The 24,610-nt window shown below is 44.0% G+C and overlaps 2 protein-coding genes across 16 annotated transcripts in view; both read left to right on the plus strand.

Annotated features, from left to right (window-relative positions):
• Positions 1 to 24,610, plus strand: part of CALM2 (calmodulin 2) — a 1,210,617-nt gene that overhangs the window by 593,335 nt on the left and 592,672 nt on the right. Inside the window, exon 1 of one of the 15 annotated variants that reach the window (XM_050754901.1) lies at positions 3,385 to 3,389. The exons of the other annotated variants lie outside the window; for them this stretch is intronic. The gene's annotated coding sequence lies outside the window, so the exon portion shown is untranslated. Of the gene's footprint in view, positions 1 to 3,384; positions 3,390 to 24,610 lie in introns of those variants that run through there. 15 annotated transcript variants of the gene reach the window in all.
• LOC126934414 (ribosomal biogenesis factor-like) lies at positions 15,179 to 17,402 on the plus strand. The gene is made up of 3 exons (XM_050755222.1): positions 15,179 to 15,195; positions 16,480 to 16,584; positions 17,207 to 17,402. Exons 1-3 carry the CDS (start codon positions 15,179 to 15,181, stop codon positions 17,400 to 17,402), a joined length of 318 nt encoding a protein of 105 aa, XP_050611179.1.

Below are 24,610 nucleotides of genomic sequence, written 5' to 3' on the forward strand. Positions count from 1 at the left end.
AGAAAAATCCCAGAAACAGAATCCAAAAAAGGAAAAAGAAGAAATATTTTTTTCTCAAAAAAATTATAGCCTAAATATCAGCTTTTTTGTTTTTTGTTTTTTTTTTTGAGACAAGGTCTTGCTCTGTCATCCAGGCTGAAAGCAGTGGCATAATCCAGCTCACCGAAACCTTGAACTCCTAGGCTCAATGATCCTCCTACAATAGCCTTTGATATTTTTTGTAGAGACGGGGTTTGCTATGTTGCCTAGGCTGGTCTTGAACTCCTGGCCTCAAGTAATCCTCTTGCCGCATTCTGATGCAGGACTTTTCTTGGCCCCACTTTCTAGCTGGAAACTTCTGTGGCTGGCAGGGCCTCTGCTTATTTCTTCCCACCAGCCCACTCCAGCCCATGGCTCCCAGCTGGCTTGGCCCTGCAAGCTGCTTCCCATCATATGGGGCAGCTACCTGGCACTGGCGAAGGATGGGAGGGCTACAGCTTACAGCTCTTTCATCCCCTACTGTTTGGCAGGTCCCAGGTTCTTGTCCTTCATCCAAGAAGAATGAGGTTATTCTGAAAATTGAAGGGTGAGGAAGGAGAAGAATTTTATTGAGTGTTGGAACAGCTCTCAGTGGAGAGGGGACATGAGGGTGGTCTCCCACCTGATTTCAGGTGGTTTCTCTCCCAGTGTGACTGGGTCTGGGGCTTTTATGGGATCAGAACTGGGGAGTGTGTGGTGACTAGTGAGTATGCAAAAGGGTAAAAGAAAGACACCGCTCAAAGGTGGGGATGACAGTGTAAAAAAAAAAACAATTAGGGAAGTGTAGGATATGTAAAATAAGTGAAGGGTGAGGATCAAACAGAGGAAAGTGCACCAAATGGGAACAGAGGTTCCCAATACAGTCTGTAGACTTGACTTGTAGCTTGGCTTTCAGGCTTTAAACTCTTTGGATTGAAGGTGAGGTCTCACTGGGGACCCCATCTGCATCTGCCTGGACATTTGCCTGTCTCCTGCCACTATCAATTCTTCCCCAAGTGTTGGGATTGGAGCAGTAAGCCACTGCTCCCAGTACTAAACATCAGCTTTTAGTGAAGATGACTTCTTTCCATAGAACTCTAAAAAAGAATCTTTTTGAATCTCTTATTACTAGATTTCAGCTAGGAAAAACATAAATTAGGTCTCCCATTCAGTTAGTCTGGTTTTAAAACCAACTTTTTTTATAGTTGTGAATGCAAATGAATTATTGTTATTATTATTATTTTTTGAGGAAAGGTCTCACTCTGTCAACCCAGGCGGGAGTGCAGTGGTGTGATCACGGCTTATTGCAGCCTCAACCTGTGGGACTCAAGTGATTCTCCCACTTATTTTTTGATTTTTTGTAGAGAGAAGGTCTCACTATGTTGCCCAGGATGGTCTCAAACTCCTGGGCTCAAGCAATCCTCTCACCTTGGCCTCCCAAAATGCTGATATTACAAGTGTGAGCCATGGCGCCCAGCTGAATTATTTTAGACATTTCAGAAGATCCCTACTTTGGCTTCTGCTGCTTGTGAGTGTCCCAGGTTAAGTGAATCCACTTTTCCTAGAAGGGTTATACATAAATCCAGCTGGTATTTCTAAAAAGAGTGCTTAGATTTTGAAGCTGATTTCCCATAATTTAAGAACTTTTCGAAAGTGGCCCATGGGGGAATGTGTTTAAGGTCAAAGTGTGACGTGTCTCACACTGTCTCTAACTACCATGTGGCAGCAGAGTGATGAAGGCAAGGGAGACCAGACTGTCATATGTGTCCAGAAGAGCAAAAAGGGGTAACCTTTTCAGTTAGGAACAGGAATTGGTCACAAATGAAAGGCTAAGTCCACATTTTCAAGTGATGGAAAACAGCAGCCACCATTTTTTTTTTTTTTTTTTTTTTGAGACAGGGTCGTGCTCTGTTGTCCAGGTTGGAGTGTAGTGGTGTGATCACAGCTCACTGCAGCCCCGAACTCCTGGGATGAAGCAATCCTCCCACCTTGGCCTCCCAAAGTGCTGGAATTTCAGATGAGAGGCACCGTGCCTGGCTGATCTGCAATCTTAAAAGCATGCTATATGAAACTATGGGGGCCAAAGCCCTCAGTCCCCTAAAGGTTCGCTGAAAAATCACTGACATAAGGCAGATTGATTAATAGGAGAAAAGCCATACAGATTTGTTTGATGTGTATACACAGGAGCCTTCAGCACGAAGACCCAACCTCCTGATGAGTACAGAAGCTCAGATACCATCTTTTTTTTTTTTTTTTTTTTTTTTTTTTTCTCATGCTAAGAAGTCTCCATGAATGGAAGGTTATATGCCATCTTCAGGTTACAGAAAGAATGGGGACTTCATCCTGGCAAAACAGGTTATGGAGGTGGGGAGAAGAATAATTCTGTTGAGGGGATTACCAGGGAGAATGAATGGATCTGGGAACAGAGATGAACTTGTAAATAGCTCGCTTTGGAATTTAAATGATCCTTGGAAACTGTCATTAAAATGGGTCTGTTCAGGTATGGTTATGACTTGGTCTTATTTTCTGCAATAGAGAATGAGATAACAGGGAGGGGAAGGAAAAAACAATCGTTCTCCTTGGTGGGTCTGGATCTTAGGCAGATAAAGGAACTTCAGCCTCTACAGGGGAGAGAGTGGTGGGAGGGAGAGGTCAGAGAGACCTTGAGGCTTCTTAATTTCAATCTGTCAAAATGCCATCTTTTAAGGCCGGGCGCGGTGGCTCAAGCCTGTAATCCCAGCACTTTGGGAGGCCGAGACGGGCGGATCACGAGGTCAGGAGATCGAGACCATCCTGGCTAACACGGTGAAACCCCGTCTCTACTAAAAAATACAAAAAACTAGCGGGGCGAGGTGGCGGGCGTCTGTGTTCCCAGCTACTCGGGAGGCTGAGGCAGGAGAATGGCGTAAACCTGGAAGGCAGAGCTTGCAGTGAGCTGAGATCCGGCCACTGCACTCCAGCCCGGGCCACAGAGCCAGACTCCTCAAAAAAAAAAAAAAAAAAAAAAAAAAGCCATCTTTTGGGGTATTGGTTTCTGAGCCCCAACAAAATGAAACCACCAGTACCTGTCAATCTTTTGATCAAAACTTCTGCTGTGTCACAGGGGTAGAAAAACTTTGACCAGAACCCCTGATCCCAAGGCAGAGGGAGAAAAAAGGTAGTTCCCTTCAGAGCTCTTTACTCAAATGTCCTGTTCAAAGGCAAACACCAAAGCTCTCCCCAGGACAGAGAGGGTTTGAAAAATAGTTCGAATAACATTTAGACCTTCAATCAAAGAGTGGGAGGTTCTAATTCAGGATAACTCACCCAAAACACCAGATGGGACACTGGAGGGAATGTTCATGCTGGTACCAAGTGTCACTTTCAGAGAGAAACACAGGATGGTTGGGGGGAGTCACTTTGAATCCTGCCAATTTCACCAGATTTGTCAACCTAAAAGGAAGGAAGCTGAGGCCAACGTAATGTAAGTAGAGAGTTTTTTGGGGCCAAGCTTGAGGACTGCAACCTGGGAGCATAGATTCAAGTTGCCCTCTATATACACTGATTAGCAACAGATACAAGTTGATTTTTAAAGGAAGAGACAGTTCCTAAATTCTTTACCAAGAATTTACATTTAAATAAATTAAGCTATTGATTGGCTATCCATTGTTCTTTGTCCAGGACCATGAAGATAATGGGGGAGGCAGCTAATCAGGAACAAAATGACTTTAAGCAATTGCCCCCAGACATGGATGCATGTGGTGAGGTGTGGCTGGAGTCCCATACTCATATATCTCTGGGCCTGCATACCTCACACACTCAGACTTCTCTCAGCTGTTTTTCTTTTCTCAGAAGAAATGACATACAGATTTATTAATGAGCACAAGGAGAGCCACAGAGTGATTACTCCCGCCCTTTGATGGGGTCCAGAAACTTGTATACCATCTTGAGGTTACAGAAGGAATGCTGCCTTGGATTGTGGCAAAACATGTTCTGGGATGGGGAGAACATGTTATGCAGATGAAACCTTACAGGTAGCAGCCCTCAGAAAGAATAGATGGTAAATGTTTCTTTCAGACTTTTAAGGTGTCAGACTTTCTAATCTTGCCCAGATCCAGATAGCGGAGGGCTTCAGAAAAGCCTGGCGGCCTCAGTGCAGATTCTTGCTACAGAGGCAAATTTTTCTCATAAGGAGATGGCTTTTAAGCTCTGTATGTATTTCCACCCTTCTGAATAGCCATCTTGAAATATACCAAAGAGGGCCAGGTGTGGTGCTCACGCCTGTAATCCCAGCACTTTGGGAGGCCAAGGCAGGTGGATCGCCTGAGGTCAGGAGTTCGAGACCAGCCTGGCCAACCTGGTGAAACCCCCTCTCTACCAAAAATGAAAAAATTTAGCTGGGCATGGTGGTGGGCACCTGTAATCCCAGCTACTCGGGAGGCTGAGGCAGGAGAATCGCTTGAACCTGGGAGGCGGAGGTTGCAATGAGCCAGGATTGCACCACTGTACTCCAGCCTGGGCAACAAGAGTGAAACTGCATCTCCAAAAAAAAAAAAAAAAAGGGAAATATGCCAGAGAAGTATATTTTGAGTGGAATATTTTGGTTTCCTTCAAGACATTAGGGCAGTGTCCACGAAGAAGGTCAAACTCTGTAAAATATTTAAAGAGGGCCGGGCCCGGTGGCTCACGCCTGTAATCCCAGCACTTTGGGAGGCCGAGGCGGGCAGATCACAAGGTCAGGAGATCGAGACCATCCTGGCGAACACGGTGAAACCCCGTCTCTACTGAAAATACAAAAAAATTAGCCGGGCGTGGTGGCGGATGCCTGTAGTCCCAGCTTCTAGGGAGGCTGAGGCAGGAGAATGGCATCAACCCGGGAGGCGGCAGAGCTTGCAGTGAGCCTGCAGTGAGCCGAGATTGCACCACTGCACTCCAGCCTGGGCAACAGAGCGAGACTCCGTCTCAAAAAAAAAAAAAAAAAAATTAAAGAGGTTTTTTCTGAGCCAAACATGAGTGACCAAGGCCCAAGGCACAGTCTCAAGAGGTTCTGAGAACATGTGCCCATGGTGGTTGGGTTATAACTTGGTTTTATATGCTTTAGGGAGACATAAGACATCAATCAATACATGTAAGTTATACATTGGTTTGATTCAGAAAGGTGGGAGAACATGAACCTGTGGCTCACAAGTCATAGATAAATTCAAAGATTTTCTGATTGGCAGTTGGTTGAAAGGGTTATTATTTAAAGACCTGCAATCAATAGAAAGGAGTATCTGGGTTAAGATAAGGGGTTGACATAGTTTGGACATTTGGCCCCCAAAATCTCAAGTTAAGATATAATCACCAATGTTGGAAGTGGGGCCTGGTGGGAGGTGTTCAGGTCTTGGGGGTGGATCCCTCATGGCTTGGTCTTCACGATATCTTCACGATAGTGAGTGACTTCTCATGAAATCTGGTTGTTTAAAAGTGTATGCCATCACTGCCCCGCCGGCTCTTGCTCCCTGTCTTGCCATGTGACATGCCTGCTCCTTCTTTGCCTTCTGTCATGAGTAAAAGCTCCCCAAGGCCTCCCTAGAAGCTGAGCAGATGTTGGTGCCATGCTTACAGAGCCTGCAGAACCATGAGCAAATTAAACCTCTTCTATAGATATAATAAAAATTACCCAGTCTCAGGTATTTATTTATTTTATTGATTGATTGATTTTGAGACAGAGTCTCGCCCTGTCACCCAGGCTGGAGTGCAGTGGCACAATCTCGGCTCACTGCAACCTCCACCTCCTGGGTTCAAGTGATTCTCATGCCTCAGCCTCCCAAGTAGCTGGGATTACAGGCATCTGCCACCATGCCCGGGTAACTTTTGTATTTTTAATAGAGATGGAGTCTCACCATGTTGGCCAGGCTGGTCTCGAACTCCTGACCTCAAGTAATCCATCTGCTTTGGCCTCCCAAAGTGCTGGGATTACAGGCATGAGTCACTGAGCCTGGCCAGGTGTTTCTTTATAGCAATGCAAGAATGCCCTAACACAGTGCAACCTGGCATAACGGGTTGTGGAGACCAAAGTTCTTTTTCATAGAATAGGTAGTAAATGTCTTTTATAAGGCCTTAAGATGTGCCAGACTCTTAGTTAATTATTTCCTGGATCAGGAAAACACCTGGAAAGGAGAGGGGGTTCTCTATAGAATGTAGATTTTCTCCACAAGAGACAGCTTTGCAGGGCCATTTAAAAATAAGTCAGGCCGGGCGCAGTGGCTCACGCCTGTAATCCCAGCACTTTGGGAGGCCGAGGCATGTAGATCACTTGAGGTCAGGAGTTCGAGATCAGCCCCGCCAACATGGTGAAACCTCGTCTCTACTGAAAATACAAAAATTAGCTGGGCGTGGTGGTACTTGCCTGTAATCCCAGCTACTCAGGAGGCTGAGGCAGGAGATTTGCTTAAACTTGGGAGGCGGAGGTTTCAGTGAGTTGAGATCACACCATTGCACTCCAGCCTGGGCGACAGGGCAAGACTCTGCCTCCAAAAATAAAAATAAAAATATGTCTGGGGAGCGGGGAGGGGGAAGGGATTGCATTGGGAGTTATACCTGATGTAAATGACGAGTTGATGGGTGCTGACGAGTTGATGGGTGCAGCACACCAACATGGCACAAGTATACATATGTAACAAACCTGCACGTTATGCACATGTACCCTAGAACTTAAAGTATAATAACAATAATAAATAAATAAATAATTTTTTAAAAAAGTAAGAAAGGAAGGAAGGAAAGAAAGAAGAGAAAGGAAGGAAGAAAGAAAGGAAAAAAGGAAGGAAAGAGAGAGAAAGAAAGAAAGAAAGAAAGAAAGAAAGAAAGAAAGAAAGAAAGAAAGAAAGAAAGAAAGAAAGAAAGAAAGAAAGAAAGAAAGAAAGAAAGAAAAGAAAGAAGAGAGAGGAAGGAAGAAAGAAAGAAGGAGGAAGGAAAGAAGGAAGGAAGCAAGGGAGAGAGAGAAAGAAGAAAGGAGAGAAAGAAGAAAGAAAGAAAAAGAAAAGAAAGAAAGAAAGAGAAAGAAAGAAAGAGAAAGAAAGGAAGGAAGGAAGGAAGGAAGGAAGGAAGGAAGGAAGGAAGGAAGGAAGGAAAGAAAGAAGAAGGAAGAAAGAAAGAAGAGAGAGGAAGGAAGGAAGGGAGGGAAGGAGGGAGGAAGGAAGGAAGGGAGGGAGGGAGGGAGGGAGGGAAGGGGCAAGAAACAGATTCACTCCTGGAACGGAAGAAAGTGAAAGAAAATATCTCTGGTGATACGTTGATTTTAGCTGTGTAAGAACCATTTTGGATTTCTGATCTTAAAAACAATAAGATAATAAAATTTTGTAGTTATAAAAAAAATATGTCAAAGGAATATATTTTGGGGTAAAATACATTGATTTCTTTTAGGGCCTGCTATCTGTCATGTGATGTTATACTAGAGTCAGATTGGAATTTGGTATCTTATTGCTACAAAGTGTTGTGTCAGTCTTAAGGTCTGTTTTAATGTTAATGGTGGTTAGCTGTGCTTGAATTCCAAGAGGAAACGTGTCCAACACCCCCCACTTCCCATCACGGCCTGAATTCATTTTCTCAGGTTTACTTTGTAATGTCCTTGGCTGAGAGGATGGTCCATTCAGTCAGCTGGGGGCTTTAGAATTTTATTTTCAGCCAGGCATAGTGGCTCACGCCTGTAATCCCAGCACTTTGGGAGGCTGAGGCAGATAGATCACTTGAGGTCGGGAGTTCGAGACCAGCCTGACCAACATGGTGAAACCCTGTCTCTACTAAAATTACAAAAATTAGCCAGGCATGGTGGTACATGTCTGTAATCCCAGCTACTCGGGAGGCTGAGGCACAAGAATTGCTTGAACCTGTGATGTGGAGATTGCAATGAGCCAAGATTGTGCCATTGCACTCTCGCCTCGGCAACAAAGAGAGACTCCATCTTAAAAAAAAAAAAAAAAAAAGAATTTCATTTTCAGCTTACAGCAGGCTATTGAAAGAGAGAAAAAATATAATTTCTTTTCTCAATCCTTGTAACTTCTTAGCTGGGATACCTCTATAATAAAAGATAGACCAGGCCGGGCGCGGTGGCTCAAGCCTGCAATCCCAGCACTTTGGGAGGCCGAGATGGGCGGATCACGAGGTCAGGAGATCGAGACCATCCTGGCTAACACGGTGAAACCCCGTCTCTACTAAAAAATACAAAAAACTAGTCAGGCGAGGTGGCGGGCGCCTGTAGTCCCAGCTACTCGGGAGGCTGAGGCAGGAGAATGGCGCAAACCCGGGAGGTGGAGCTTGCAGTGAGCTGAGATCCGGCCACTGCACTCCAGCCTGGGCGACAGAGCAAGACTCCGTCTCAAAAAAAAAAAAAAAAAAAAGATAGACCAATAGGAGAAAAAGGTATACAAACTTAATGTGCATATGATCACAGGAGCTATACACACAGTATGAGACTCAAAGAAGGGGTCAGATGGCTGAAGTTTTAACACCATTCAGAGATTACAGAAATGATAGGGATTTGGGGACTCTTGGGATGGAGGTAGCCTCACGGGTTATGGAACAGTGAAGGGAGGAAAGCAGGGCAGGGAAAGGCTGTCTTTTTATGTAATTAAAACCCTAAAAGGTAGCAGCTCTCAGAAAGAATAGGTGGCAGCCTGGGGTAAGGTGTCTGCCAGACCTTTGCTCTCCTTTTCCTGTGAGTCAGCCTTTCCTAAATTCGGATAAGGGGGCTTCAGAGAAAGCCTGTTTGCATCTGCTGTTTACTTCACTCCACTAATGTTGATTTCCTCTACAGATGCAAATCTCCCCCACAAAAGACAGTTTTTCAGGACTATTCTCGTGTTTGCGGCCCCTCAGAATAGCCATCTCAAAATATGCCAAAGAAGTATATTTTGGGGTGGCATATTTTTGGTTTCCTTCAGCATAAACAACCTGCATGCCTTACATGGCCCCAATCATGACATCACTCTACAGCCATTGGTGTATATGACTATAGCTTTCAATTGTCAAGGAAAGATTAAATGATAGTCAGTGAATTCTTTTCAAGAAGGCAGGGAAAGGCTGGGTGCAGTGGCTCAAGCCTGTAATCTCAGCACTTTGGGAGGCCGAGACGGGCGGATCACGAGGTCAGGAGATGGAGACCATCCTGGCTAACACGGTGAAACCCCGTCTCTACTAAAAAATATACAAAATTAGCCGGGCGAGGTGGCGGGTGCCTGTAGTCCCAGCTACTCGGGAGGCTGAGGCAGGAGAATGGCATAAACCCGGGAGGCGGAGCTTGCAGTGAGCTGAGATCCGGCCACTGTACTACAGCCTGGGCAACAGAGTGAGACTCCGTCTCAAAAAAAAATAAAAGAAGGCAGGGAAGGTTGGGCATGGAGGCTCACACCTGTAATCCCAGCACTTTGGGAGGCCAAGGTGGGTGGATCACCTGAGGTCAGGAGTTCGAGACCAGCCTGGCCAACATGGCAAAATCCCATCTCTACTAAAAATACGAAAATTAGCTGGGCATGGTAGTGGGCACCTATAATCCCAGCTACTCAGGAGGCTGAGGCAGGAGAATCGCTTAAACCCGGGGAGTGGAGGTTGCAGTGAATCAAGACTGCGCCACTTCACTCCAGCCTGGGTGAAAGAGCGAAACTCCGTTTCAAAAAAAAAAAAAAAGAAGTCAGGGAAAAGCAATCCATTTTAGAACTATGATGGTGTAAAAGAAAATAAAGTTTCAGGATCATCTAAATTTATTTTGCTGAGGGAGAAGTTAAGCAAAATAACTTCTTTTGCTTAAAATGTGACTGGAGACTGAGTCACATAGCATGATTGCCATTCCGTTTCTTAGATTATAGATGAACTCTCTTCCTCATTGTTCTTATTCTGTAAATGACTAGGAGAGATCAGAGACCAGACCTCCCCATTTCCAATCACAAATCACAAAATGTTGTAGAGTAACTGCCTCTTTCATTGTTCTCTACATAACTGAGACCAGATGGTACAAAATACCCCAGGTTTATGTCTTCATTGTGGGATGTTAACTATACCTTTCCCAAAAGAAAAAGTCCTCCTCAGCTAATAGAATCATTGTAGCTATGCATTAAGCCTTATATAGAAAGATGTTGAAGGCAAGCATGATGGCGCATGCCTGTAATCCCAGCTACTTGAGAGTCTGACGTGGGAGGATGGCTTGAGCCCAGGAGTTCAAGGCCGTTGTGAGCTATGACTGCACCACTGCACTCCAGCCTGGAACACAGGGTGTTTCTAAACAAAACAAAACAAAAACAGAAAGATGTTGAAATTCCGTTAAGTTTCCCTAAACTTTATCTATGTAAACAATTCCAAACTTCTATACTTCAGAACACTAACTTTCTTTCATTCTTTGGAATCTGTGCTTCCCAGGCAGCAGTCCTTATACTTTGTGCTTGAATAAACTCTCTTTAGATTAGAGTCTGAGCCTCTTGACTGTTTTATGTTGACAGTGGTAAAAATCATTAAAGTATTTAGAAAAAAAGTATTCAGCCTCGGAGTAGACATAGCCCCCACCCTTCAATGATCCCATTCCAGTGGGACAGGTAGAAATGCCTCTCTGGGGAATCTCTGGTGGATTCGAAGCACTGAGACCTTACTCTTGGACAACTCCTGGTCCTATGAAAGGAGCAGTTTCCAATATTTTTGGTTTTTTTTTGAGACGGAGTCTCCCTCTGTCGCCCAGGCTGGAGTGCGGTGGCCCGATCTCAGCTCACTGCAAGCTCCACCTCCCGGGTTTGCGCCATTCTCCTGCCTCAGCCTCCCGAGTAGCTGGGACTACAGGCGCCCACCACCTCGCCCGGCTAGTTTTTTGTATTTTTTAGTAGAGACGGGGTTTCACTGTGTTAGCCAGGATGGTCTTGATCTCCTGACCTCGTGATCCGCCTGTCTCGGCCTCCCAAAGTGCTGGGATTACAGGCTTGAGCCACCGCGCCCGGCAGTTTCCAATATTGAGGATTCCCTGATGGAGCCAGACAGATCAAGTCCCCTCCACTGGGGATATCCCAAGCTAATGGAGGAAGAATGGAATGAGTCCAATAGGAGAAGCACAGGCCTTGCTTGTCAGACAATTCTGGGGTCATACATGTACCTTGGCCTTTAGTGTGGTGGTGTGGGACATGGTAATCAGAACTCAGCCAGTCACCAGCCAAACTGTATAACTCACAAAGCAGATTTTCTGTAATATGTAATTATTGAGAATGAATAACTAAGGTGGAAAAAAATCTATACAGATGTTCCTTGACTTACAATGAAGTTATGTCCTGATAAATCCATCACAAGCAAAAAATGCATTTAATTCACCTAAACTACCAAACATTATAGCTTAGCCTGCTTGCCTTAACTGTGCTCAGATATTAGCCTATAGCTTAGGCAATATCATGTAATGCAAAGCCTCTTTTATAATAAAGTGTTGAATATCTCCTGTAATTTTTTATTTTTTTGTTAGGACGAAGTCTCACTGTGTTGCCCAGGCTGGAGTGCAGTGGCGCAATCTCGACTCACTGCAGCCTCTGCCTCCTAGGTTCAAACGATTCTCCTGCCTCAGCCTCCCAAGTAGCTGGGATTACAGGAATGCACCATTATGCCCAGCTTATTTTTGTATTGTTAGTAGAGATAGGTTTTCACCATGTTGGCCAGGCTGGTCTCGAACTCCTGGCCTCAAGTGATCCGCCCGCCACAGCCTCCCAAAGTGCTGAGATTACAGGCATGAGCGACTGCACCTGTCTTAGCTCATGTAATTTATGAATACTGTACTGAAAGTGAAAAACAGAATGCTTGTATGGGTCCTCATCATTAATGTGCATAGCTGAAAGCACATTGGGTGTGAAGAATGTTTGAAGCATTGAACTAAAATTAATTGTTGGATGATAGGGATGCTACAGTGACAAGGTGATAAATTTCTCTCTCTTCTGATGAGGGTTGAGAATAGCTGGTAGAAGGACACTTATTGTTGGTTCAGCGGCATCCTGTTCTCCAGAAAGATAGTAAGTTTTGACTGTGAAGTTTGTTTCTTCTTTTCATTATGTATTTCTGTATAGCAAGCCAGAGCATATTGTAACTCCCTGTCAGTTCTTACACATATTCAGTAGCTGATATCCATTTCTTCTGAGATTTATACCCCACTGCTGAGAGTAGCAAACACCTCCTCCAGTTTCTTTGCTGTGAATGTTCTTGGTGCCTCAGGTATTACTTCTTCTTCTTCCGCCTCAGCTTCTTCACTTATTTCTTCCTCCAGTTTGATCAGTTCCCTCATTAGAAAGCTCTTCAGCCTCAATGCCAACAAGCTCATGAATATCCTCTTTATTGATGTCTAATTCTAGCTGTTTCCCAAGCACTAATATCTTGTTACTTACTATTTCATCAACAGCGGAATTTTTGTTAAAGCCTTTGAATATGTTCAACATATGTCTTTTAAACTTTCTTCCAAATGCCGTTCATGCATTGCTGTGTGACTTCTTCCCAAGCTGAAGCAATGTTCCAGATAGTATTTAGAATGTTAAAACCTTTCCAAAACTCTTGGAGAGTCTGGCCAGATTCCGTTGCTTCAACAGCCTATGCGAACGTTTGGAGTAAATGGTAGGCTTTGAATGCAGCTATTGTACCTTGATTCTTTGGCTGAATGAGTGAGATTGTGTTCAGCGACAATACACAACCTTTATGTCAGGATGGGCGTCGATGATATGCTGTGGGTGCCCTGGAACATTGTCTAAGATCAGAAGAATCTTGAATCAGATGCTGTTTTGCCTACAATATCCTCTTGTCTATAGCATAACACAGTTCAAAAACTAGTCTGAAAACAATGCTGACTTGTTTTCAAGGCTTGTAATCCAAGCTTTCCTGTTATGGCAATAATAAAAAGGTTTGCTTATTCACATTCTTGAATGCTCTAGGGTTCTCCAAGTGGAGAATTTGAACCATGCAACATTTCCACCCAAAAACAGCATTATAAGGTCTTTGAATGCCTTGAATCCTGGCATCTTCCTGTACTCTTGATGAATGTATGGATGCTCCAGGATACGCTTCCAGAATAAGCTCATTTCATTGACATTAAATATTTGCTGTCACAGTATTTCTTATTCACAATTATCTTACACAGCTCTTCTTTAAAAGCTTTGGCACATTTAGTATCTGCACTTGTGGCCTCACTGCTGACCTCCACATTATGAAAATGATCACAACTTTTGAAGTGTTGGAACTACCCATGACTTGCTATAAACCTTTTTTTTTTTTTGAGACGGAGTCTTGCTCTGTCGCCCAGGCTGGAGTGCAGTGGCCAGATCTCAGCTCACTGCAAGCTCCGCCTCCCGGGTTCACGCCATTCTCCTGCCTCAGCCTCCCGAGTAGCTGGGACTACAGGCACCTGCCACCTCGCCCAGCTAGTTTTTTGTATTTTTTTTTTTAGTAGAGACGGGATTTCACCGTGTTAGCCAGGATGGTCTCGATCTCCTGACCTTGTGATCCGCCCGTCTCGGTCTCCCAAAGTGCTGGGATTACAGGCTTGAGCCACCACACCCGGCCGACTTGCTATAAACTTTTACATATCCAAAGGATCATCAGCACACTCTTTTAAAGTATTGAAAAGTCTTCTTGCCTTAGCCTGGATCACCAGAAGGCTCAGTGGCATGTGCTTCTGTTTCTGGTCTTCCATCCACGTGACAAGTAATTTTTCCATATCATCAGTCAGCTCACCTCTTTTCTTCATGATGACAGTGGATTTAACCAATGCTGATTATTTCACTACATCTTATTCGCTTCTTTCCTTTAAGAAGGTGGAAATTACGGAATTTGAAAGTCCTAACTTACCTGAGATGACCATTACTACCTTACCACCTTCATGCTGAGGAATTAAGATCTCGAGTTCCATCTCAAGGGTAATTGCCTTCCTCTTCTTCTCACCAGAGGCAGGAGACACAAATGGGCATTTTGCAGACATAATGAGATATGAAAGCATAAAACACAATATCCCCAAACACTGGCAACACAGTACACTGTAGGGTACCAGTTGTTTACTCTCGTGATCGCTGCTACCCAGGATCTTGAGAGAGTATCATACCACATATGGCTAGCCTGGGAAAAGTGCAGTTTCTACTGAATGTATATCAAATTCATATTATTGTAAAGCCTAAAAATTATAAGTTGAACCATCATAAGTTGGAGACCATCTGTATGTTGATCGTCCAGGAGGGCCATGGCAATGTGCTAAGCTGACTATCAAATGGCTTAAAAGCCTAAGAAGTGTCTTCAAAAGAAAAATTAGCCATTCAACAGTTGCAGATTTATCAGGGGTATGAAGAGAAGGAGAAAAACTGAGATAGGTAAAGATAAGGCAAATAATAGCTGACACTTATCAAGGGCTTACTAGGTGCCAGGTTCTGTTCTATTTTTCATGTGTTAATGCAGTCTTCACAAAGATCCTATGAAATAGTTATTACATTTTCTCCATTTTACAGAACAGGAAATTGAGGCACAAGGATGTTAGGTAACTTTCCCAAGTTTTAGTAAGAATTAAAGCTAGGATTTGAGACTGAGCAGTCTGGTTCTAGAATCGTGCACTTGCCCATCATCCTTGTGGGGGCCGTGGCCATTGGCCCCCTAAAAGTTCACTGAAAAACTACTGACATGAGGCAAATTGATTAATAGGAGGAAAGACATATAAATTTATTTAATGTACTTACATGGGAGCCTTCAGAATGAAGACTCAACCCAACAATAAGATATAGAAGCTTATATACCATCTTGAGGTTACAAAAAGAATGTGGGCTAAGAGTATGGCCCGGCCGGGCGCGGTGGCTCAAGCCTGTAATCCCAGCACTTTGGGAAGCCGAGACGGGCGGATCACGAGGTCAGGAGATAGAGACCATCCTGGCTAACACGGTGAAACCCCGTCTCTACTAAAAAAAATACAAAAAACTAGCCGGGCGAGGTGGCGGGCGCCTGTAGTCCCAGCTACTCGGGAGGCTGAGGCAGGAGAATGGCGTGAACCCAGGAGGCGGAGCTTGCAGTGAGCTGAGATCCGGCCACTGCACTCCAGCCTGGGCGACAGAGCAAGACTCCGTCTCAAAAAAAAAAAAAAAAAAAAAAAAAAAAACAAAGAGTATGGCCCCAAACAGTTTATGTTGGTAAACCATGTTTAGTAGCAAGACACGGTGTGAAAGGGAGAAAGAAAGAGGTCTGGCTTGCAAAGATGGCTTTGTTACACAGGTGAGGCCTCATAGGTAGCAGTCCTCAGAGAGGATAGATGGTAAAAGTCTTTTTTTTTTAATTTAAATTTTTATTTTTATTTTAAGTTTCAGGATGCATGTGCAGGATGTGCAGGTTTGTTACATAGGTAAACGTGTGCCATGGTGGTTTGCTGCACCTGTCAACCCATCACACAGGTATTCAGCTCAGCATGCATTAGCTATTTTTCCTAATGCTCTCCCTACCCCTAACCCCACCTCTTGACAGACCCCAGTGTGTGTTGTTCCCCTCCCTGTGTCCATGTGTTCTCATTGTTCGGGTCCCACTTATAAGTAAGAACATGTGGTGTTTGATTTTCAGTTCCTGCATTAGTTTGCTGAGGATAATGGCTTCCAGCTCCAACCAAGTCCCTGCAAAGGACATGATCTTGTTTTTTGTTTTTTGTTTTTTTTGTGTGTGTTTGCATAGTATTCCATGGTATATACGTATCACATTTTCTTTATCCACTGATGGGCATTTTGGTTGATTTCATGTGTTTGCTATTGTGAATAGTGCTGCAATGAACATATGGTAAAAGTCTTTTTTCAGACCTTTAAAGGTGTTAGACTCAGTTAATCTCTCTTAGACATCGAAAATTTCTAGAAAAGGAAGGCCTGGCTGCATTAGTAGAGATTATCTACAGATGCAAATTTTCCCCAGAAAAAATAGCTTTGCAAGGACTCGTCTGTTTGCTGGCCCTGCAGCAACCATTTCAAAATATGTCAAATAAATATATTTTGGGGTAAAATATTTTGATTTCCTTCACCCTATACTAGAACCACCTCTGGATAAATCATGAACACTGGTGTGGATTCTGATCAGGGAGCCCCTGTAAGCCGGTGGTCCCTTAGAGAAAAATGGAGTCTGTATGCTGATTTAAAAATATAGATTGGGCCAGGGCGGGTGCGGTGGCTTACGCCTGTAATCCCAGCACTTTTGGAGGCCGAGGCAGGCATATCACGAGGTCAGGAGATCGAGACCATCCTGGCTAACACGGTGAAACCCCATCTCTACTAAAAATACAAAAACTAGCCAGGCGTGGTGGCGTGTGGCGGTAATCCCAGCTACTTGGGAGGCCGAGACAGAAGAATTGCATGAACCTGGGAGGCAAATGTTGTAGTGAGCCAAGATAGCGCCACTGTACTCCAGCCTGGGTGACAGAGCAAGACTCCATCTCAAAACAAAACAAAATACCAAAACCCAAAAAAACAGATGGTGTCACCTGGAGCTTAAGAAGCTGCATGCAAGTATTGAATTCCTGACAAGGGCCAAGAACAAATTAAGAGGGCAGAAATCCAAGAATGTATTTCACATAGCCAACCAAAAAAACTTTAAAGCTAAAAACAAAGCAAAACTAGTTACCACTAATCTTTTTTTTTTTTTTTCTTTTTTGAGACAGAGTTTTACTCTTGACACCCAGGCTGGAGTGTAATGGCACGATCTCAGCTCACTACAACTTCTGCCTCCTGGGTTCAAGCGATTCTCCTGCCTCAGCCTCCTGAGTAGCTGGGATTACAGGCGCCTGCCACCATGCCTGGCTAATTTTTGTATTTTTAGTAGAGACGGGGTTTCACCAGGTTGGCCAGGCTGGTCTTGAACTCCTGACCTCAGATGATCCACTTGCCTTGGCCTCCCAAAGTGCTAGGATTACAGGCGTGAGCCACCATGCCCAACCACCACTAATCTTTTTGTTTTTTGGTTTTTTTTTGAGACGGAGTCTCGCTCTGTCGCCTAGGCTGGAGTACAGTGGCGCCATCTCAACTCACTGTAAGCTCCGCCTCCCGGGTTTGCACCATTCTCCTGCCTCAGCCTCCCGTGTCGCTGGGACTGCAGGTGCCCTCCACTGCACCCGGCTAATTTTTTGTATTTTTAATAGAGATGGGGTTTCACCGTGTTAGCCAGGATGGTCTCGATCTCCTGACCTCATGATCCGCCCGTCTCGGCCTCGCGAAGTGCTGGGATTACAGGCATGAGCCACCGCGCCTGGCCCACCACTAATCTTAAACATTATGAATGATGAAAAAGCTAACAGAGTAAATAAAGCTTTTGTAAATGTACAAAAGGAACTTGCACATGTCTCAAAAGGCCTTTCTCTTGAACCTCTACAGAAAGAATTGATTCCTCAGCAGTGTCATGAAAGCAAACCAGTTAATGTTGGTGAAGCTACAAAATTAATGGCTCAGTTGTAATATAGTGGTGATGCATCTAATTCCCCACAAAGACTAAGAAATTAAATGTTTTATACAATAAATAAATAAAATATATATTGGGTCAGGCGTGGTGGCTCACACCTGTAATCTCAGCATTTTGGGAGGCCAAGATGGTGGATTTCTTGAGCTCATGAGTTTGAGACCAGCCTGGCCAACATGGTGAAACCCTGTCTCTACTAAAAATGCAAAAATTAGTGAAGAGTAGTGGTGCACCCCGTAATCCCAGCTACTTGGGAGACTGAGACATGAAAATCACTTGAACCTGGGAGACGGAGGCTGCAGTGACCCGAGCACCACTGCACTCCTGTTTGGGTGACAGAGTGAGACTCTGCCTCAAAAAAAAAAAAAAAAAAAAAAAGCCAGGCACAGTGGCTCATGCCTGTAATGCCAGCACTTTGACGAGTGGATCACCTGAGGTTGAGAATTTGAGACCAGCCTGACCAACATGGAGAAACCCCATCTCTACTAAAAATACAAAATTAACTGGGCATGGTGGCACATGCCTGTAATCCCAGCTACACGGTAGGCTGAGGCAGGAGAATCACTTGAACCAAGGAGGCAGAGGTTGTGGTGGATCAAGGCATTGCACTCCAGCCTAGGCAACAAGAACAAAACTCTGAAAAAAAAAAAAAAAATAGCTACTTGGGAAGGTGAGGTGGAAGAATGGCTTGAGCCCAGGAGGAGGAAGTTGCAGGGAGCCAAGATTGAGCCACCACACACCAGCCTGGGTGACAGAGCCAGACCTTGTCTCAAAAAAAAAAAAAAAAAAAAAAAAAGGCAAAAGAACTAGAATAGTTAAAACAATTTTGAAAAAGAAGAATAATGTTGGTGAACCCACCCTACCTGATTTCTACATTTTACATAAAGATACAGTAGTCAGTAGTCAACACAGTGTGATATTGGAGAAAGGAGAGACATATAGATTAATGGAATAGAATAAAGAGCCCAGAAATAGATCCATGCATGCAACTGTCCCTAGGAAAACTTTACAAAATCAATTAAGAGAAGAAAAAATTCAACCAGGCTTGCAGCACAGTTAGCAGTCATCGTTAAGCCAGCTTGCTCTTTGGCCCACTTCCTTGTGGCTGCTCTCTGCTTACTACCCCAGGATATTGGTAGTCCTTGTCACAAGACTGTTCTTTTTCTGTTCTGTAGATGAAATCTAAGGCCTTGTGAGATTAAAAGTTTTCCAAGGAGTTTCTCCGTTGGGTTTTGCATACAACAAAACTACCCACACCAGCTGGTCTGAGGGGCCCAGCAGAAAGCTGATTCATGGAAGAATGCAGTTTCCACATCCTGATTATTATTATTATTATTTTGAGATAGTGTCTAGCTCTGTCGCCCAGGCTGAAGTGCAATGACGCAATCTCGGCTCACTGCAACCTCTTCCTCCCGGGTTCAAGTGATTCTCCTGCCTCAGTCTCCTAAGTAGCTGGGACTATAGGCACGCGCCACCTTGCCCAGCTAACTTTTATATTTTTAGTAGAGACAGGGTTTCACCATATAGTCCAGGCTGGTCTTGAACTCCTGACCTCAGGTGATCTGCCTGCCTCAGCCTCCCAAAGTGCTGGGACTACAGGCTTGAGCCACTGCACCAGGTCAACACATCCTGATTATTTCATCTGCTTTACTCCAACTAATCAATGACCTCAGTTTTCTAGCCCCTTACCCTCCATGAGCCCCTTAAAAATCTTTGCCCAGAAAACCCTAGAGAAAATGGATTTGAGGCTTGAGAATTCCTCCTGTTTCCTTGTTTGGCACTTTGGAATTAATAAACTCTTTCTCTGCTGCAAACCTTGCTGTCAGTGTATTGGTCTGTTGCTGTGGCAGCAGGCATACAAACCTAGCAGTCCTGTTATATACATATATGGTCAATTGATTTTTGACAAACAGGCAAAAATAATTCAATGGAAAAAGTACAGTGTATTTAAGGAATGAAGATGGAACAATTAGATATCCAGGTACAAAAAAAGGAATCTCAAGTTATACTTCACACCCCATAAAAATTAATTCGAAATGGATCATAGACATAAATGTAAAACCTAAAACTGTAAAACTTCTGGATAAAATATTTGTGAACTTGGGTTAGGCCATGATTTCTTAGATATGACACCAAAAGTACAGTTCGTAAAAGAAAAAATCAATAACTTGGACTTCATCAAAATGAAGAACTTCTCTTCAAAAGACACTGTTGAAAGAATGAAAAGAGAAGCCACAAATGGGGAGATCCTTTTTTTTTTTTTTTTTTTTGGCAAAACTTATATCTGATAAAGGACTTGAATCCAGAATATGTAAAGAACTCAGAAACCTCAATAATAAAAAGTCAACCCTACTTTAAAAGATGAGAAATGAGCCAGGCACAGTGGCTCATACCTATAATATTAGCACTTTGGGAGGCCAAGGCAGGCAGATTGCTTGAGTCCAGGAATTCAAGACCAGCCTGGGCAACATGGCGAGACCCTGTCTCCACAAAAAATATGGTGGCATATGCCTGTGGTTCCAGCTACTCAGAAGGCTGAGGGGAGAGGATCGCTTGAGCCAGGGAAGTTAAGGCTGCAGTGAGCTGTGATCACTGAGAAGAACAAGATCACCTGGTGACCATCAAGCAGGCCATCCAGAGGCAAAACTCCTTATCTGAGGAATTTAGAAGTAATTAGCCTTCCCTGTTACCTAAAGTCAGCATCTGGTTCCAGACCTCTTTCCTCAAAATTTATACATAACTAGAATTTCTATACATCTCCAGAATGCATGCATGTTGAAACTCATTGTACAACCCTTGCTGACATTAAGACGCCAAAATGTCTGCAAAGGTAATCAATAATCATGACTTATGTGCGCTAATATGGTCTAAATTACCCTTAAACTCTCGCTTTAAGGTCCATAAATATCCCTAAGGACAATCCGCCGTGGCACGCTCAGTTCTCTTGCTGATGCACCTGGCTGCACTCTTCTGCAGTGTACTTTCTATCTAATAAAACTTTCCTTTTCAAATCTATAGTGTTGTCAGTAAATTCTTCTTACCAACCTGCAAGTCAACCAATTTCCGATGCCAGGCCTCTGACCTCACCTTGTCAGAGGTGTTTGAACCAGAGCAACTCCATCTTGAATAGGGGCTGGGTAAAATAAGGTTGAGACCTGCTGGGCTGCATTCCCAGGAGGTTAAGGCGTTCTAAGTCACAGGATAAGATAGGTGGTCAGCACAAGATACAGGTCATAAAGACCTTGCTGCTAAAACAGGTCGCAGTAAAGAAACCGGCTAAAACCCATCAAAACCATGAAGGCCACAAGAGTGACCTCTGGTCGTCCTCACTGCTACACTCCCACCAGCGCCATGACAGTTTACAAATGCCATGGCAATGTCAGGAAGTTACCCTATATGGTCCAAAAAGGGGAGGCATGAATAATCCACCCCTTATTTAGCATGTAATCAAGAAATAACCATAAAAATGGGCAACCAGCAGTCCTTGGGGCTGCTCTGCCTATGGAGTAGTCATTCTTTTATTCCTTTACTTCCTTAATAAACTTGCTTTGACTTTATGGACCTCAAATTCTTTATTGTGCGAGATCCAAAAATGCTCTCTTAGGGCCTAGATTGGGACCCCTTTCCAGTAACAACCTGGTAATCGCCCCCACTGCACTCAGCCTGGGCAACACAGTGAAAACCTGTCTCAAAAAAAGAAAAAAATGTATTTGAATGGACACTTCCACAGAGACGATATATAGATGGCAAATAAACACATGCAAAAAAAATTTTTTTCTTTTCTTGAGACAGGATCTCACTCTGTTTTCCAGGTTGGAGTATAGCAGTGCAATCTTGGCTCACTGCAGCCTCAACCCCCCCAGCTCAAGTCATCCTCTCACCTCAGCCTTCTGAGTAGCTGGGACTACAGGTGCATACCACCATGCCCAGTTAATTTTTAATTTTTTTTGTAGAGATGGGGTCTCACTATGTTGCCCAAGCTGGTCTTGAACTTTTGGACTTAAGTGATACACCTGGCTTAGCCTCCTAAAGTGCTAGGATTACAGGCATGAGCCACTGCATCCAGCTGCTAAAATGTTAAACATGATTAGTCATTAGGGAAATTCAAATTAAAACCAAAGTGTAATACCACTACACATCTACTAGAATAGCTTAAAAAACAAAAACAAAAACAAAAACAAACCAACAAACCCTAGTTCTGTCAAGAATTCAGAGTGACTGGAATGCTCATATAATATAGTAGCCATACAGAATAATATAGTCTCTTTGGGAAACAATTTCACTGTTTTATATAAAATTAAACATTTATCATAAAACCCAGAAATCCCACTCCTAAGTATTTACCCAAGAGAAATGAAAATTTATGGCTGGGGATGCTGGTGTGTACCTGTAGTCCCAGCTACTCAGGAGGCTGAGGTGGGGGAATTACTTGAGTCCAGGAGCTCTGGATCAGCCTGAGCAACATAGTGAGACCAGTCCCTGTCCCCAAAACAATTTTTAAAAGAGAAAATCCATGTTTATAGCAGCTTTATTCATAAATGAGAAAAAATGGAAAAAACCCAGACGTACCTAAATTAGAGCATAACTAATATGTGGTACATCCACCAGTGAAGTATTATTTAGCATTAAAAAGGAATGACTATTGATGTATAGAGCATCATGGATATGTATCAATTGTCTTATGTTAAATGAAAGAAGCTAAACTCAAAACCTACATACCTTATGTTTCCATTATATATTTCGGGAAGGTTAAAACTATAGGGACAGGGGAGGTGGCTCATGTCTCTAATCCCCACACTTTGGGAGGCCAAGGTGGGAAGCTCACTTGAGGCCAGGAGTTGGAGATCATCCTGGGCAAGATGATAAGGGTGAGACCCCGAATCTACAAACAAGTTTTTTTGTTTTGTTTTGTTTTGTTTTTTAATTAGCTGGGTGTGGTTGCACAGTCCTGTAGTCCCAGTAGGCCAAGGCAGGAGAATCGCTTGAGCCCAGGAGTTTGAGGCTGCAGTGAGCTGTGATCATACAACTGAATTCCAGCCTGGATAAGAGAGTGAGACTCCCACCTCTAAAATAAAAAAATTAATAATAAAAAATAAAAACTATGGGGATAGAAAACAGATCCGTAGTTGCCAGGGACAGGGCCTGGGGAAAGTATGACTATAACTGGGCCCAGGGAACTGTGGCTGAGGGAACTGTTTTACATCTTGACTGTGGTGGATGACTATAGTCAAAACTCACAATGCTCTACACTAAAAAGGGTGAATTTTACTGTATGTAAATTATACCTTAAATTTTTTTTCTATTCTGTTTTTTAGAGACAGAGTCTTACTCTGAAGCCCAGGCTGCAGTGTAGTGATGCAATCACAGCTCACTGTAGCCTCGAATCCCTGGGCTTGAGCAATACTCCCATCTCAGCCTCCTGGGTAGCTGGGATTACAGGCCCATCCCACTATGCCTGGCTAATTATTAAAAAAAAAAAAAAAAAAAAAAAAAAAAAATGGTAGAGATGGGATTTCCCTACGCTGCCCAGTCTGGTCTTGAACTCCTGACCTCAAGCGATCCTTCTGCCTTAGCCTCCCAAAGTGCTGGGATTACAGGCATGAGCCACTATGCCCAGTTAATTTTTTAAATGGATGAAAAAAAGAAGGTTACAACAGTTTGTAGGTCCTTGACCAGAGCTGGCAAATTCTACCAGGGGTCTTTCCAGAGTGAGGTCAGTTTTTTCTTTCTTTTTTTTTGGGACAGAGTTTCACTCTGTTGTCCAGGTTGGAATTCAGTGGTGCAAGTTCAGCTCACTGCAACCTCTGTTTCGGATTCAAGCGATTCTCGTGCCTCAGCCTCCTGAGTAGCTGGGGATTACAGGCATGCGCCACCACGCCTGCCAAATTTTTGTATCTTTAGTAGAGATGGGGTTTTGCTGTGCTGGCCAGGCTGGTCTCGAACTCCTGGCCTCAAGTGATCTGCCTGTCTTGGCCCCGCAAAGTGATGGGTGACCTGAGCCACTATGCCTGGCCCATTGTCTTTCAAAGCTCCATCACTATGTATTTCCAGGCCAGCAAAATCTTCTAAATTCAAGACCCTTTGCAGCCTGCTGATTGGTGGCTTGAAATCTGAGGGTGAGTGGACTCTCCTAAGACTCTGGTCTACATGGAAAAAGTATGAAGGGCAAGAGAAAGCAAGCAGGAGTCCAGGTCACCGAGAGAGCAGATGACTCTGCCTCCTATCTCCAAACGGGCAGCGGGGCCTATGGGAGGTAAAGCCCCTACCTCCCACTATTCCTGCAATCTATTCTTCTGGTTCCTTTGGGTAACTCCTTCTTTTTCCAAGTGGCCTGGGAAGCTGTCAATCATGATGCTCGTATACTCACCTCCCCCACTCTCACTCCAGGAACAGACACATAAGCCAGGATGACATAGCCAAACAAACTACTCCTTTTCACAGTCCACAGTGATTCATGGAGGGAGGGCACACAACCCAATCAAGGCCAAACAGGATCTTCCTGGAGACCACTAAGTAGATAATTGGGAGAGAATTTCTCTCTTCACTGAGGTTGCTAAATTGGGAATACTTAGGACCAACACTACTGGTGGTCATCTTGCCTGAGAGGGATGTTACAGGGCAGTCAACAGAGTCAGGAGCTGGGGACGGAACCAGGCCCTGGTAACGTGTGTTGAGCCACTGGATCCAGTCATGCATGAAGTCAGAACCAACCTGGGGCTTCCCAATTATTGAACCATTACATCCTCTTTTCTCTTGACTAGTTTGAGTTGAGGTTGTTTCTCTCTACATAGGAGTCTTTACTAATACACAGTTCAACTTGCACTGTTCTATGGTCATGCACCACCGAGAGTTCCACTCAGATGAGTTCGACCAACGCCAAAGGACACCTGCTTTGTGCCAGACACTGGGGATACAGAGCTGATGAAGACACGGCCCTGCCCCAGAGGAACTCAAAGTCTTATGGAGGAGACAGAAATATCAGCCAATGCTAAGTGGTCAGATAGAGATTAGTTAACGCAAGGAACTATCAGAACACAGGAGCCCAGCACTTGCCCCAGCCTGGAGATTCAAATAAGCCTTCTTGGAGATGACCTCTGAGCTGACTCTTAAAGCATCACCCAAGTGAAAAGATAAAAGAAAGCATCTTTTGGGCAGAGGCATGAGCAAAGACCTGGCAGGGCGAGACAACACGATGTGTGTAGAAAAA

Source organism: Macaca thibetana, chromosome 13 (genome assembly GCF_024542745.1).
Source record: "Macaca thibetana thibetana isolate TM-01 chromosome 13, ASM2454274v1, whole genome shotgun sequence".
Taxonomy (NCBI): domain Eukaryota; kingdom Metazoa; phylum Chordata; class Mammalia; order Primates; family Cercopithecidae; genus Macaca; species Macaca thibetana.

What these genes read in the sequence shown, in the direction of transcription:
- LOC126934414 (XM_050755222.1), top strand. An exon ending in AAACTAGTTACCACTAATCT is followed by an intron (nt 16,585 to 17,206) that starts TTTTTTTTTTTT and finishes GCCTGGCCCACC; the next exon opens with ACTAATCTTAAACATTATGA.